At 42.4% G+C, this 16,357-nt stretch overlaps 1 protein-coding gene across 1 annotated transcript; it reads left to right on the top strand.

Annotated features, from left to right (window-relative positions):
* The first annotated feature begins 736 nt into the window (after window positions 1-736).
* On the top strand, window positions 737-14,964 carry LEPROT (leptin receptor overlapping transcript). Its single transcript, XM_059689274.1, has 4 exons — window positions 737-832; window positions 5,224-5,299; window positions 9,284-9,470; window positions 13,342-14,964. Exons 1-4 carry the CDS (start codon window positions 817-819, stop codon window positions 13,456-13,458), a joined length of 396 nt encoding a protein of 131 aa, XP_059545257.1. The 5' UTR covers window positions 737-816; the 3' UTR covers window positions 13,459-14,964.
* The last annotated feature ends 1,393 nt before the right edge of the window (window positions 14,965-16,357 follow it).

Here is a 16,357-nt window from a genome sequence, read left to right as displayed (position 1 = left end):
CTAAAGCAGGGGGATTGATTCTGGGAGTTTTAATAAGTGTACCTTCAATCTATGAGGAGACATAGGAGGAGTGAGGAAAATAAACAAACAGGTAATTAAACATGTGTTGAGACTATAGTATGCTCAGTATACAGTTTTGAAAAAGTAAACCGAGCAGGAATCTGAAAGGTGGTGGGGGTGAGAATTTGTACTTCTTAGGTAGCCAGGGAAACCCTGGGTTTCCATGAAACCCTTTATCTTTAAGTTTTGTTGAAAATTAAGCAAAAGCAATCAAAGAGGGGCAGGGCCCTACAAAATGGCCCTCTGGGGAGGGCTCAGGTCCTAGACAGTGATGGTGAGCCTTTTGAGCTCGGGGTGTCAGCATTTTGAAAAACCCTAACTTAATTCTGGTGCCGTGTCACATATAGAAATTTTTTGATCTTTGCAACCATAGTAAAACAAAGATTTATATTTTTGATATTTATTTTATTTAAATGCCATTTAACAAAGAAAAATCAACCAAAAAAATGAGTTCGCGTGTCACCTCTGACACGCGTGTCATAGGTTCGCCATCACTGTTAGAGAGATCGCGGTGCACGGTGGGGGATACCCGGAGCTAGCGGCTTTGCAGGGATGGCCCAGGATATGCATCAGGAGGCAGGCGCCGAGCTCCGTGAGATGGGGGAGGAGCCAGGCGAGGTGGGGGCGGGGTTATGGGCGTAATGGGGCGGGGCTCTACGTGGCGGGGCGGGCTCGGCCCGCGGTACCGCCCCTGGCCGGGCGTGGGCGGGGCTGTGGCTGGAAACCGGAAGCAGCCGCGGCCCCAGCTCGGAAGACATGGCGGGCATTAAAGGTACATCCGCGGCCGTGGCCGCCGCTCGCCGGTCCTGTGTAAACGTGGAGCTGTGCTTTCAGCGCGTGGGCGGGGAGCGGCCTCCCCCAGACCCGCCGCGCACCCGGCCTCTGCGGGTGGGAATGCGCGCGCCCACCCCCTCGCGTCTTGGGTTGCGGGTGGAGGGTGTGTGGGGAGCCGCAGCCCTGTTTGTTTTGTTTTTTTGCTAGGCCACTGGCCGAGCCCTCGCGGGGAGCGGTGCCCGCCTGGGGGACCCGGCCCGCCTGGAGCATCCCCTCCCAGCTCCTCGGAAGGCCCCCGCACCCCCCGCACCGCCGAGTTTTAACCGGGTTCCCACTTCCTGGCGTGTCCACCCGGACGCCCCTTCCCTTTCCTCCTGCCGCTCCGCGAGCCTTTGTCTGCCGCGCTCTCGGCTCTGGGGCACTTAATCCTCTTGTTCCTTGAGGATGTTTTCCAAGGAGGCCGAGTCGACTGCAGGCGGGTGTTCATGGAAAGCACCCAGAAATGCTGCATTTCTCGTAATTGTGGAGAGCAAATTAGGTGGCATTTTATCGTTACTTGCATCTTTGGACAGACGAGAAAGGGGTGTTTGTGCAGTATGTGTTTTTGAATGGTGCGGTTGATAAAAAAAGGGGGTGTGGTTGATAAGACAGGGGTACCGAGAACACCGCTTCCCTGATCTGTGTGCCTTCAGAGGACTGGGGGACACCGGCGTTGGGAGAGGTTATGGGAAGGTTTCCTGTTATTTTGGGAGGAAACCATTAGATTTGTAATCTTTTGAATAGAGAGCATAACTTGTTTCTTTGCTGGAGTTCCTCTTTTCTTTAAAACGTGTACCCAAAGATCTCCCCACCTGCTGTAAACTTGTATACAACATATTTGCACGCATGGGTATGTTCACTGTGAAATCTATCTGAGCGTGTGAGCTGTTGGCAGCAGACACATTTTATCATTATTTCTGGGCGGCCCTATATTCCACATCCGTTGAGTAAACAGGATGTATTTGGACAGTGACCCCTGGGTAATACAGCCACTTGAAGCCAGTGCAGAAAACAGTTGGCAAAGGTAGTATCTGTATTGCACCGTTTAGTCATGCCCAGAAACTATCAAGTAATAATGCTTAGGTGTGAACGTGTTAGAAATGGTGAAGGAAGCTAGGTTATGACATGGAAAAGGATTAAGGGAAGGAAGCTTTTGCAGGTAACTCGGGGATTACTGTCTGCCTGAGACTTGGGATAAAAAGATACCTGGGAAATTGTTGGGCAAGGGAGTTGGAAATAGTTACTATTTTCCTAGCTTAAGGCATGCTCAGGTACCGTGGGAGCACCAAGATGGTGTTGTGGTTGAGTCATGTCTCTTGAATAGATATGTTCTGACTCCCCCAGGACCTGTCAGTGTGACTTTTTCTGGAAATAAGGTCTTTGCAGATGTAATCAAGTTAAGTTAATATTGGATTCGATTGGGCCCTCACCCAAGGACTATTGTTCTTATAAGAGAAATTTGGACATGGAGACATATAGGGACACCATAGAAAGATACCATATGAAGATGAAGGCAGAAAGAAGAGCAAGGCAGCTGCAAGCCAAGGAGCACCAAAGATTGCCGGAAGCCACTAGAACATGGACACCATGAAGGACACCGACGCCTTCCCGACACCGTGAAGCCTCCAGAACTGGAGAAAATGGATTTCTGTTGTCCTAAGCCACTCAGTTGGTACATTGTTAATAGCAGCCCTAGTAACTAGTACAGATGGGACCGCTTGACCCTGCTCTGGGGACAAGGAGGACCCTTTCTACAGAAGAGGCAATCCTTGAATGGAAGCTAAAAGGATCAGTAAGGCTTCGCCTGGCAAAGGCTGGGGTGAGGGTAGAGTTTATTCCAAGTGGAGAGAACAGCATGTGGCACGGAGCAGAGGGCATGAAAGAGCACACCTGTTCTCTCCACCAGGCGCTTCGTCTGTGTTATTAAGACGGGATCTCAGTGGGAGAGTGGTGAGGCAGTCAGGGGTCAGACCACGTTGATCCTCAAGTGCCAGAACAACTTGTCGGCTATGAAAGCAACTTTGAAGAGGCGACACCAGCTTTGTATATTTGAGAGAACACTGTCTGCTGTGAAGAGGGTGGATTGGAAGAGATGATTAGAGGCAGGCACGGGATGATAAGGGCCTGTGCTAAGGCAGTAGCAGAGGGTTCAAGAGAAGCAGGCTGCTATAAAGCGGGCGGCTTAAGCAGAAACTTATTAATTCTGGAGTTTGGGAAGTCCAAGGTCAAGATGCCAGCAGTTTGCTATGAGGGCCTGCTTCCTGGTTTATAGACAGCCATCCTCTTGCTGATTCCTCACATGGTGGAAGGGGTAAGGGAGCTCTTTGGGGTCTCTTCTGAGGGCACTAGTCCCATTGATGAGGGCTCTGCCCTTGTGGGCTGATCTCCTCCCAAAGGCCTCGCCTCCCAGTACCATCACACTAGGCCTTAGGATTTAACAAGAGTTTTGAGGGTTGAGGTGGGGGTGGCATACAAGCTTTCAGTCTATAGCAGTGAGGTCTGGGAGATTGAGTCACCTTGATTTGCTGTTTTTCTAGAGGACATAGTGCAATGGTGGTGTTGGTGTTTCAAGATAGAACCTTCAAAGGGAAGAAATGTGTGTGTGGGAGGAGGGAGTGGGGATGCTTCAGTTTTTCACATCTTGAGTTTGAGGTCCTTGTTGGCTACTCAGAGGGAGAAGACAAGATTGGAGTTGGAGGTGCAGCATTCATGTGGCCAGACCCTTGCAGTACCAGGGAGCTTTGGGTTGAACGCATCATCTCAACAAGAGCATAGAGTGAAAAAAAGATGAAGTTTGAATCCTGGTCAGCTCCAACTTTAAGAGGCAGAGAGGATGCAATTTCTGAAAAAGAAAAAAAAAAAAAGGACTAAAAAGAATCAACCAGAGATATACAGTTGTGTATACAGTTGTGAACCTTGAGGACTGTATACAGTTCACAACTGTATACACAACTGTAAGAAGAGATCTGCGGTCCCTAGCTTTGAAAGTTGTCCTGGAGGAGGGAGCAGTACAGTGAGGGGACAAAGCCAACTAGGAAGAGATTCTCCTTAATGAAATTAATGAAATAATACATAAAAAACTTACTTTTGTACATTTTTCTTTAAAAAGTGACACCTACTAAATGGAAAAATATACAAATTAAAATTATTCTTGTCCTCTAATACCTACATACGTCTAGATGTTTCTTAAAAGCACTTTGGCATCTTCCTATAAAACATTCCCTCCAAATCTCTTAATGTAGCAGTAAGCAATGAGAATGTTGGTTAGTTTAATCAGTGACTAATTTTGAGTGTTAGGTATTTTTTTCAGAAGGATATTTGGATAATATAGTGTCCTATGCTTCTGATTTATACCATTATCAAAGAACATTGCTAAAATGAGCAGATACCTACATCAATCAACATTTACTTATTGAATCCCTCCTTTTGCCAACCACTTTACATAGATTATCTCATTTAATTACTATAAGCTCCCTAATAAGGTGGTACCATTATTACTACTTTACAGGTGAGAAATCAGACTTAGAGAAGTTTAGCTTCTACACAAGGTCACACAACCAGTTGGTGGCAGAGAAGATTTGAACAAGTGTTGGTGACTCAGAGCTCAAGATTTTTTAACACGTTAGCAGCATAAGGACAGATGTGTTCCTCTCCCCTCAGAGATTAGTGTTCCATAGATGCCAGGAATAAATATTTTATTTAGTAGTTGAGAATAATTTTCTATGAAGGCAATCTCCAAATACTTAAAATGCTAAGGTTCGGGGAGGCAAAAATGATCAAAGTGTATATATTTCAAAGAAGCAGTTTTGCATATAACTTAAGGAAAGAGGTTTTCAACATTTAGAAACTATCAGAATAAAATGACCTGCCTCAGGTGGTGGTGAGTTTCCTTTCACAGGATTTGTACAGACTGGCTGGCTGCCCTCTTCTGACAAATATAGAGGGAATTAATACAGTAGATAGAGGATGGGTACTGGAAATTCTTGAGACCTTTCTCCATCTAATGATTTAAAAGTGGTGGGCATAGGCAATGATATGCTAGTCAAATGTAACATCAACTAATGAAATAAGTAAATTGCTACATTTGCTTAAATTGTGGACTTAATTTTTTAATTAAAATTTTTTATTGAGATATATTCACATACCACAAAATTAACCCCTTTAAAATGTTAAATTCTGTGTGTGTTTTTAATTATTCACAACCATCACTACTATCTAATTCCAAAACATTTCATCACCCCCAAGAGAAATTCTATACCCAATATAGTCACTTCTCATTCCTCCCCTCCTACCCTAACCCCTGGCAACCACTGATCTAGAACCTGTAACTCTTGGCTTTATCTTTCACAGCTCTTGTGTTATTATCCTTCAGTGGGGCTATTGGACTGACTTTTCTTATGCTGGGATGTGCCTTAGAGGATTATGGGTAAGTTCTTTTAAAAAAAACAACTATTCTTTTTGTGTCTTTGTCACTATTTTGTGTGTATGTGTCATGAGTGTTAGGGAGTTTGGTCAATTTAACACCAGACTCCAACCAATGAGTTAGTGAAGCCCAAATTATGAATCCAATCCCTTCATGGGTCAGTTGTACTTGCACAGAGAAAAGCTTTTTTTAAAATCGATATATTCATTTAATAAGCACTTACTGACTACCTTCTCTGGATCAGCTGGGAATGCAAGAATGAAGAGACAGCCCTAGCTGGTTTGGCTCTGTAGATAGAGTGTTGGCCTGCGGACTGAAGGATCCCAGGTTCAATCCCAATCAAGGGCACATGGCCAGGTTGCGAGCTCAATCCCCAGTATGTGCAGGAGGCAGCCGATCAATGATGTTTCTCTCTCATCATTGATGTTTCTATCTCTCCCTCTCCCTCCCTCTCTGAAATCAATAAAAATATATTAAAAAAAAAAAAAAAAAAAGAATGAGGAGACATAGTCCTGTCTTCAAGGAGCTTACATTGAGTGAGAGACAGGTAAACTATCCAGTTAGTAAGAAAGCTGTAGTGGAGATAGGCGAAAAGTACAGTGAGAGCTTTGAGAAAGTGCGTCAGAGTATCACGAGTTTCCCCGGGACAGTTGGGGGGGCTGCACAGAAGTTGTCTTTTAGCTGAGACTGGTGGATAAATGAGAGTTTATCAGGCGGAGTCGGGAGGGAACATTCAACTAATGGCTTTATTCACAAGTGTTGGTTGAGTGCTTGCTGTTTTCCAGCTGCTGTTATGGGAACTGGGGATTAAGAAATAAGAAAACAAGAGTCCTGCTCTGTTGGAGTCTGTATTTCAGAGGGGGAGACAGACGATAAACAGATTTTAAAATGTGCATGCTGCCCTGGCTGGTGTGGATCAGTTGGTTGAGCATTGTCCCATGCACCGAGAGGTTGCTGATTTGATTTCTGGTCAGGCACATGCCTGGGTTGTGGGCTCAATCCCCAGTAGGAGGGTGAAGGAGGCAGCCAATTGATGATTCTCTCTCATCAATGCTTCTCTCTCTCTCTCAAAATCAATAAAAATATTTAAAATAAAATATACATGCTATCAGAGGTAGAAGTGTTATGAAGATTAAAGGGTAAAGGGTACAGGGGATGGTGGTTATTGTATTGAAATGGTGGACCATTGGGGATAGGGCAATATAACCATGAGATGTGAATTGAGACCAAATTTTTCCACAAGTGCAGGTCAGGTAAATGGAAGTTAGTCAGGTCTTATGGGCCTTCATTACAAAAAATACTCTGGATCATTTCTATCCTGTGAACTATCATGATCCAAATTTTGCCATCTGTTTCATTTTTCTGTATTTTTCATTTAGTATAACACGTATATAGCTATACAAATAGTATTATCATATACATCTTTAGTAATCATAAGCAGTTGGACTATTAGCAAAACGCAAAGAACAAGTATATTATTGTAACATATCATTAGCATACAAGTAAAAACAAACTGGTTTCTGAGTTTAGCATTGATCTGAAGATATACAGACACAGGCCTTGTCAGTGTCTTGGGATAGCTGTCTATCTCTGATGTCAGTGGCTTCTCATTCTAGAGGAGTCTTTGATGTCTGTTGTAGGCGGAGGCAAGTGTCAGAGATGGGTAGATGTCTGTTCGTGGTTAGGTGCTGATAAGGTCCCTTCCAGAGAGGTTGGAGAGTGTGTTTTATTTGATGTCCTTTCCAGTAAACAAAATCTCTAGGTGGTAGTTAATGATTCTTAGTCTTTTGTCTTCTGGTTGCTTCCTGGGAAAGGAAGCGGTTACCCATTTGGCATTTTCTGGTAGTGACTTTATCAAACCTTGACAATAGTGTAAGCTGTCTCCTTTCAATAATGGCAGCTCATAAGTTCCTTCATCTAATTTAAGTCCAGCTTGAATGCAGTATGAGGCATGAAGGCATGTATAAATACTGAAAAAAATGGTGTTTGCCAGGGAGCCTCAAAGAACCAAGTAGCCATCTTGGGTTTCCCATATCCCTAACTATTCATTTTATTTACAGCCATTTTTTACCCTGGTAGCATACCCTAGTGATGAAGTCTTTCATCACTTATTTTTACAGTGCTTCCCATGCAATTTAACATACAAAAACAGTCCTGATTAGTTTAAAACGTCTCTGTTGTAAGAAGAGAGAACAGATCTTTTTGAGTTGTTCCAGGGTTCATTTTGGAGCACAGGAAACTTATTCCTGCATATGTTGAGATTTTAACCCTTAAAACCTTAATTTCCAATGAAAACTAAGAAGTAAATTTATGAAGACATTTTATAAACTCTAGAAACATTTCATAGATGTAAAAGTCAATTATTAACATGGACTTACTTTTATAAAAACCCTGGATAAAACATAATATAACTGTATTATATTTAAAATATCAACTCAAAACACACGTCTGTTCTGCCTAAACCAACAAACTTAAACTAGCTTTTATTTATTAAGGGTTAATCTTAGATCATGTGACCTTACAAAGCATTTGAGTTAGTTTCTATATTTCTGAGAATTTTGAAATACCCAATCACAAGTGCTTGCCTTTAAATTAATTTTAATAATGCCATCCTGAGGCAGAAAATTATCTCACATTTTCAGTGTTCACATGTAGTCACAAACAGAGACCTTTGGCTATGAGAAAAACTCACTAATGTGTAAAAAAAACAGTTGGACCCAAATTTTATTTTGAGGCAATTATAATTTATATTGTTGATGTAAGAAATGTCTAAATCTGTGGAGGATTTTTATAAGCCTTTATTTAAGCCAAAACTGACAACATTTGCTGGAAAGCAAGATCTCAAATGCTCGGAAGAATAATAGTTTTTGCAGTTTCTTTTATGCATTTTACATTAAGGAGAGAATGCAATTACCGAAGATTACCTGAAGTTGGGAGAAAACAAGGTACAGTTAACAAGATTGTGTGCTCTCTTGAGGGAAGCTATGCTTATTTCAAAGGTGTATTAACCTGGATACACAGAAAAATACACAGGGCTTGCTTAAGGCAAAGATAAATCTTTCACTAAAGAAGTTATATGCTGCCCAGCCAGTGTGGTCAGTGGTTGAGCGTCGATTCATGAACAAGGAGGTCATAGTTTGATTTCCAGTCAGGGCACATGCCAAGGTTGTGAGCTTGATCCCCAGTGGGGGTCGTGCAGGAGGCTGCAGATCAATGATTCTCTTTTATCATTGATATTTCTATCTCTTTTTCCCTCCTGCTACCTCTCTGAAATCAATAAAAAACAAAACAAACCATATTTGGAAAAAAGAAAGTTATATGCCTGGAGCGTGACTACCCACCATGACCTGCTCATTTAAGATTTTATGATCAGATCTTCTTGTGAGATTATATTTCATCACTGAACTTGTATATACCCACCCCCCTCCTTTTTTCTGTTCACAATGGCTTCCTGTAAATGGGAACATAGATTTTCTTTAGAAAACTTATTGTTTTCTAGGAAGAATTAAGAGCTCTTTGCTGTGGGTATGTCAGGAAGCAGCTGGGTCTAGTCCAGTCCTTTTTTCCAACCTGTGTCTGTTTCCTCACTAGTTCAATAATGGCTTTGAACTAGAGCATTTCTAAAAAAACCTAACTATTGTTTTGTGATTCTTTTTAAAAGAAAAATGTTCTTATTGATTTCACAGTGGAAGGAAGAGAGAAAGAGAGAATCATTGATTGGCTGCCTCTTGCTGGTCCCCTACTGGGAATCGAGCCTGCAACCCAGGCTTGTACTCTGACCTGGTATCAAACCATGACCTCCTGGTTCATGGGTCGATGCTCAACCACTAAGCCATACTGGCTGGGCTATTTGGTGATTCTTGAAATATACTGTATTTCATTTAAAATAATTTTAAAATGATATTTTAAAATAATATTAACTTTGAAACAGTAGAATGTCTTAACTGTAACTTTTCTTTTTGCATTTCTCCTGGGTCCAACCAACAGTGTTTATTGGCCCTTGTTCGTCCTGATATTTCACGCCATCTCTCCCATTCCTCATTTCATTGCCAAAAGAGCAACATATGACTCTGATGCAACAAGCAGTGCCTGTCGGGAACTGGCATATTTTTTCACTACTGGAATTGTTGTTTCTGCCTTTGGATTTCCTGTTATTCTTGCTCGTGTGGCTGTGGTGAGTTTTGTTCTCTATTGTTTTTCCCAGTTGTCACTGAGTTTACTTCAAAGGCCTCTGTCTGGACCACTATTTCATTTTCATTGTTTAGACCTAATACTCAAAGCCAGGCATAGTTTCAGTTAATCTAGTCCACATTTTAGATCTACCTAACAATATCCTAGCCATATTTACAGAATGCTTTCTTAGTTTCTCATAACTTTTAGCCAGGCCAAATGACTTCTTGCTTTCTCTACTTTAAGCTATTATCTGGAATTGTTCTTAAGTCCTTGCCTTCTATCTTAGGGCAGTCCATAGAGACTGCAATAACAATACTTTTCTAGTTTCAAAATGAACATCTAAATGAGTCCTGATCACCCAATTTCAATGTGTGTGGTGTGGGAGTTTCCCCCCCACCTCCAATGAGTAATTCTCCAACACCAGCGGGGTGTCCAACAATTTGTCTCGATTCCGACACTGTCTACCCAGAAATAGTATTAGATCCCACATGTTAAGTGTTTAGTCCCACATGACTGCCCTCTGTTTCAGTTGCCAATCAAAAGTCCAGATTGTCACTTGTGCTTCTGACTGATTGGCTATAGATCAGAGGTCCCTGTGACCCTTATCTTCAGTTTAATTGATTTGTTCACAGAATTCAGGAAACCCATTTACTCACTGGGTTACTAGTTTAATTACAAAAGGAACAGCCTGATGGGAGAGCTGCATAGAGGAGTTTCCAGAATGCATCACTCTGCCCCAATCACCAGCCTGGAAGTTCTCCAAATACCTTCATTTTGGGTTTTTATGGAGGCTTTATAACATAGGCATGATCAGTCAAATCATTGGCCACTGGTGATTGAATCAATCTCCAGCCCCCTCCCCCCCTTTCCCTTCCCCAAAGGTCAAGGGAGAGTGGGACTAAAAGTTTTGTCCCTCTAAGCACATGCTTGGCCTCTCTAGCAACCAACCCCCGTCCCTTGGTGCTTTCCAAAGTCACCATCCTATATAATAAAAGCCTAATATGCTAAAGGTCCGGTCATCTGTTCAACCAATCAAAGTGTAATAGCTAAGGCCACTCAACCACTCACTATGGTGTGCACTGACCACCAGGGGGTAGATGCTCCGACCGGTAGGTTAGCTTGCTGCTGGGGTCCAGCTGATCGGGACTGAGCGAGATGGGCTGGATACGCCCTGGAGCCTTCCCACAGACCCTCTCCTGCTGGCCAACCTGCTGCGTCCCTCTGGCCTGATTGTGCACCGGTGGGGTCCCTTGGCCTGGCCTGCGCCCTCTTGCAATCAGGGACCCCTCAGGGAATGGCAGAGAGCTGGTCCTACAGGTCAGGCCTCTAGTATTAACATAATAAAAGTTACCTTTATCACTCTTATCACTTAGAAAATTCCAAGTGTTTTAGGAGCTATATGCCAGAAAGGAGAAGATCAAATATATCTAATCTAATAAAAGAGAAACATGCAAATTGACTGTACCTCTGCTACACCCCAAGCCACACCCACCAGCCAATCAGAGCGACTATATGGAAATTAACCCAACCAAGATAGCGGTGGCTGGCAGCCATGGAGCTGGAGCAAGCAGGAGGCTTGGTTGCCCAGGCGATGGAGGAAGCCAAACTTCCCACCTGCCCTGGCCTGCTGTGGCCTCTGCTCAAGGCAACAAAGTTTCAATTATAGAAGATAAATAAATCCCAGATACCTGCTTCCAGCCAGCCTCCACTGGGAGCTTGGGTGGCTGGGGGCTGTGGCCAGCCTGCAAACAGCCATCAGCCCCTCACCCAGGCTGCCCAGGCACCTCAGTGGGGACCCCCCTCCCTGAAGGGGGTGTGGCTAGCCTTAAAACGGCCCTCAGCCCCTCACCCAGGCTGTCCAGGCACCCCAGCGGGACACCCACCCTGATCCAGGACACCCTGCAGGGCAAACCAGCCAGCCCCCACCCATGCACCAGGCCTCTATCCTATATAATAAAAGGGTAATATGCAAATTGACCCTAGCAGCAGAACGACTGGGAATGACTCATCACTATGACACACACTGACCACCAGGGGGCAGAAGCTCAATGCAGGAGCTGCCCCCTGGTGGTCAGTGTGCTCCCACATCAGGGAGCTCTGCTCAGCCACAAGCCAGGCTGACGGCTGCCAGTGGTGGTGGTGGGAGCCTCTCCTGCTTCCTCAGCAGTGCTAAGGATGTCCGACCGCAGCTTAGGCCTGCTCCCCACTGGCAAGTGGACATCCCCCCGAGGGCTCCTGGGCTGCCAGAGGGATGTCTGATTGCCATCTTAGGGAGCAGGCCTAAGCCAGCAGGTGGACGTCCCCCGAGGGGTCCCAGACTGCGAGAGGGCACAGGCTGGGCTGAGGGACCCACCCGAGTGCACAGATTTTTGTGCACCAGTCCTCTAGTATTATTATAAAACACAGTACCATAATATCATATCAAATTCTTCTTCAATAGGATCATGGACACAATTCTCAAGTCAACACAGTAGGTATATGTTGAGGGACAACCAACTATATAGCTATTAGAAAATAGAGTGAATAAAAAACACATTGTGGGTGTATTTATTCCATTCTTTGACATTCACTGTCTTTTATACTCTATTTTTTAATTTATTTTTAAATGGTGATTTTTTTTTTATACTCTTTATTTTTATTCCCCCAATTACATACTCTTTCAATTTCATGAAACTTCTTGGGACACTGAATATCAGATATGTACAAGTCTTATTTATTCATTTAGTAAATATTTTGGTAACATCTGCTGTTTGTCAGACACCAGGAATACGAGCCCGATGCTGTCTCTGTTCCCACAGAGCACAGAATCCAGCCTGATGGATAAGCATGTACCACCGTGAATGCACTGTGTGGCCATTAGAGCACTGTGTGGTCATTAGAACACTGTGTGGCCATTAGAACACTGTGTGGTCATTAGAACACTGTGTGGTCATGTCAGAATGCCTTGGGACACAGGGAAATACTACCTGGCATTTGATGTGGTTTTTGATAAATCGGGCTTTGATTAAAGTAGGGAAGGCTGTTAAATGGAATGGCATCCAACTGTGGAAATGCAATTAATATGTGGAATAAAGAGCAGTAGTCCGATATGATAGAGCAAAAAGGAGTAACTGAGATTGAGGTTAGAAAGGTTGGTGAAGCCTGATCAGGAAGGGTTTTGAATGTCCTACTAGTTTGAACTTTATCTAGATAATAGAGAAGCATCAATGGTGTTTGAATGCAAGATTGTCATGACCTTATTGTTTTTATACCTCAGACTAAATACTTCTTAAATTTTGCTATAAAGATTTGTATTTTTACCTTTCATTACTACATCATGTTGTATGAAGCAACTTCCATTGTTGTTTTCTATTGGTTAAATTAAAACAAAAAATGCCCACTAGAGGGTACTCTCATCCCCAACTGTACCTCTGTAAAATCATCTGCCACGCTGAGAAGCTGTTTTCATTTGCACACAGATTATTTTTAAAAATCTTTTCTTGCCTAGAAAAGAAACAAATCCGTAATTCTCTAATTCCTGTTTTCGTGAAAGAAGGCAATGTGTATAGAACTTTCAGTACCCAATGTTGCAATTGGACCTTTTATAATAAGCTGCATGTATTTTACTTAAGGCCATCATTGTCTGCTGAAAGCAAGTAGAGAAATATGTCTAATGGAGAAAATGTTACGGATGATACTAGACTTAATTAACAAGCATCATGAAGTAATTAGACTAATTACTGAGTAGTTCACTGTCTCCTGCCTGTTACATTAAGCCTTTTAGCAGTTTTATGTAATATTTCATTGAATTTTTCTAATGCAGAAAATAACAGATTTACAAAGAATGTAATATGATGAAACTAAATATTTAATCCTTTTTTTGTGTGTTTCAGATCAAATGGGGAGCGTGTGGCCTTGTGCTGGCAGGCAATGCAGTCATCTTCCTTACAATTCAAGGTTTTTTCCTTGTATTTGGAAGAGGAGATGATTTTAGCTGGGAGCAGTGGTAGCACTATATTCTGCTAAAACGCATTTAATTTCTTATAATTCATACTATATGTGTGTGCACATGTGGCTTTTTGCTATGAAATTCAATATGCTGGGTGTTTTTTTTTATACTTTTATATCATGTTCAATTTAAGGAGGACTGTATGAGAAAGAGATTTGTTTTAGTACCAGCAAATAGACCACTCCATGTACTCACGTTGAATTATGTTACTTGGCTCTTCATATAGTCATGGTGCTCCCAGAAAATATATTAACACAGTCTTGTAGCCAGCTGCTCACATATGCAATGCATCTACACCTTTTGCCTGGGGATGTGCGTGGACAGGAGCAGGTCTCAGTTCTGCTCACTTGTGGCCCAGAGAGACAGAGGCGGCTCCCTCCTTGGGTGGTGGACCCTTGCTTCTCAGCGTGTGGTCCATGGACCAAGAGCATCGGCATCTCCTAGGCACTTACTACAAATGCAGAATCTGAGGCCCCACCCCAGACCCAATGCATTTTGATGAGACCCCCAAGTGAATTGGATGAGAAGCGCTGTCATAGAGGACTAAGTATCATACGCAGTTTCCTTTTCTTCCCCTTGCAGAACCCCTTAACCTCTGCTCATTTATGAAAATTGTTCCACCTGCCCCCATGTCTGAGGCCTAGCTCAGACTCGCTTTGGTATTTGTGAAATGTCCTCACCTGTAATGTGTAGGCTGTTCCTCAAATTTATGAAGTGTTCTCAGGAACCAGTCCCTGCTTTAACAGGATGAGGAAGACTAGATAGGTGATTCCGTTTAGTTTCCCTTTATTATCCGACACTTCTGTCCCATTCCTTCCTGTGCTGCTCCTCCTCCCCTCCCCAAACACATACTATCAGCAGTTCTGATTGGTCCTTGCTTCTTCATGGCTGTGGTCCATCCTTTCTATAGAGACATGGAACCAGGTAAGCAAGCAGAGGGTGAGCTGCTTAATTTTCCTTACATGCTGATGTACTTACTGTCTTTTATGTCCTGTAGGACTTTTTATATAGATACTAACACTTTAGGCCACTTTTAAATGAATCATGAGGAATACATGTCATGCTGGATCCTATAATCACAGTTTTTCTAGCTCAACTTGATGTCCAAGAGAAAGGGAAATATGGGAATTAGAACCACTTAATCAGATTAGTAGAAGCAGTGATTTTAGAGTATTGTTAATGTGTGATAACTGACTTACATTCAAAACACTGACCCTTTAAGTTTGTAATCTGAGTAATTAGCATATCCTTTCATATTCTGGAATCATACTGAGACCAGAAGAAGATAAAAGTGATCCCTAAAAGGACAGTATGCAAAGTTACATTTTGACCTTGTGCATGATTTTATGTTTTCAGTGTTCTGTGTACATATAGAATTGTTGAAGTTATTATTTCCAATATTTATATTAGAAAAAATATATAGGCACTTTATAATTTTAACCAGCATTTTTAATAACACTTGCACTTATTGTATTGTAATAAATTTCACTTTAAACACAAAAGAAAAGTTTACTTTAAAAGTCTTTTTTCTGATGTAGCCTTACTTAAAAGATAACAAAAAAGTGAGAATTTCTTGGTGTTCTGAAATAGACAGTTTTGAGTGATAATCTGCCCTGCAATAGAATAATAGCAATAAGAGTTAAGATTCCATTTTGAATGTCTAGTTGGCTTACAATAGCTTTTCCTAAGATGGAAATAGTGTTTAATTATGTTACCTTTTGCAAAAAAATGTCTTTGTGGCTTGCATAATAATCCAGGTAGCCTTAATGTGTAGCCTTAAAGCATTGCCTCTTGATTGTATTTCCAGAATATAAAGTACTTGCCTATAGAATATTTGTAGCTATTCCCTAATAATGTAATGGTTTGTTGAAGTGGTAGATTATTCGATTTGCTCTATTGTCTGAAAACAGAGACATTTCCATCTCTTTTCCTAAGAACAAGGTCTGTCTTCCATTTTTGCAGCCCTTTCTCTCCCCTAATGCCGTTAGGGCCCAGGTATACTCCTGTGAGGTTTGATGGCCTCCTTTCCTGGATCAGGGCCCTTCTCCTAGCCTTCTCTACCTCTTGGGGTTCTTCATATTCCAAAATCACCCACCTTCCTACTACCAATCAGTTTTCTTAGTATAGCTGATATCATGTGGTGATCAGAAGAAAACAATCTGATCAAACTCCTTTCCAAGAAAGAATGAATGACTTGGGATCATCATCTCCTCGTCTGAAACTCACCAATACCTGCATGATGCAGTTGCCACACAATGCTGCAGCTGCATTTTTACAAGGCCATGCTTCAGAACCCAATGACTTTCACAGAAAATGGCAATGCTTCAAAGTAAAGTGGAAAAGCATCCCAACAATTTACAGAAGGGTAATGATGTTTTGGGGACAGGGGCAACCCTGTCACATTCACCCCTTCCTTAGGGTGAATTCTCAGCTGGTCCTGCTTTCCATAGTTGTTTCTTTTACTCCACTTATAAACCAACATATTTTATTTTATTGATTTTAGAGAGAAGAAGGAAGGGTGAGAGAGAGAGAGAAACATCCATTGGTTGACTCCTGCACACTCGCCCACCAGGGATCGAACCCACAACCTGGGAATCAAACCGCCACCTTTTGGTGCACAGGATGATGCTCCCACCAACTCAGCTGCACCGGCTAGGGCCTCAGATTGTTCTTACCATCTCCTCTTAGGTATTTTACCTCTGCGGTGTCTTCTTCATGAAGAGTCTTCCCGAGTGTAGCTGGAATGTTATATTATATAAATAACATTCCTCATGCTCTCAGGGAAATGCTTAGACGTCACAAAAATGTGCATTTCAAAGTTTGTAAAATTTACATTTTGCACCATAATTTAACTGAAATATTTATGAGGATGCTAGCATTTTCCAAGCATAGTAATTAGT

The sequence above is a fragment of the Myotis daubentonii genome, chromosome 3 (genome assembly GCF_963259705.1).
Source record: "Myotis daubentonii chromosome 3, mMyoDau2.1, whole genome shotgun sequence".
Taxonomy (NCBI): domain Eukaryota; kingdom Metazoa; phylum Chordata; class Mammalia; order Chiroptera; family Vespertilionidae; genus Myotis; species Myotis daubentonii.
Note: the sequence above shows the minus strand (reverse complement) of the source record. Positions and strands in the feature narration are given on the sequence as shown.

Excerpts from the sequence above, each read along its gene's own strand:
- LEPROT (XM_059689274.1), top strand. Across the intron at positions 5,300-9,283 it reads TGTGCCTTAGAGGATTATGG|TGTTTATTGGCCCTTGTTCG; the intron begins GTAAGTTCTTTT and ends TCCAACCAACAG. Across the intron at positions 9,471-13,341 it reads TTCTTGCTCGTGTGGCTGTG|ATCAAATGGGGAGCGTGTGG; the intron begins GTGAGTTTTGTT and ends TGTGTGTTTCAG.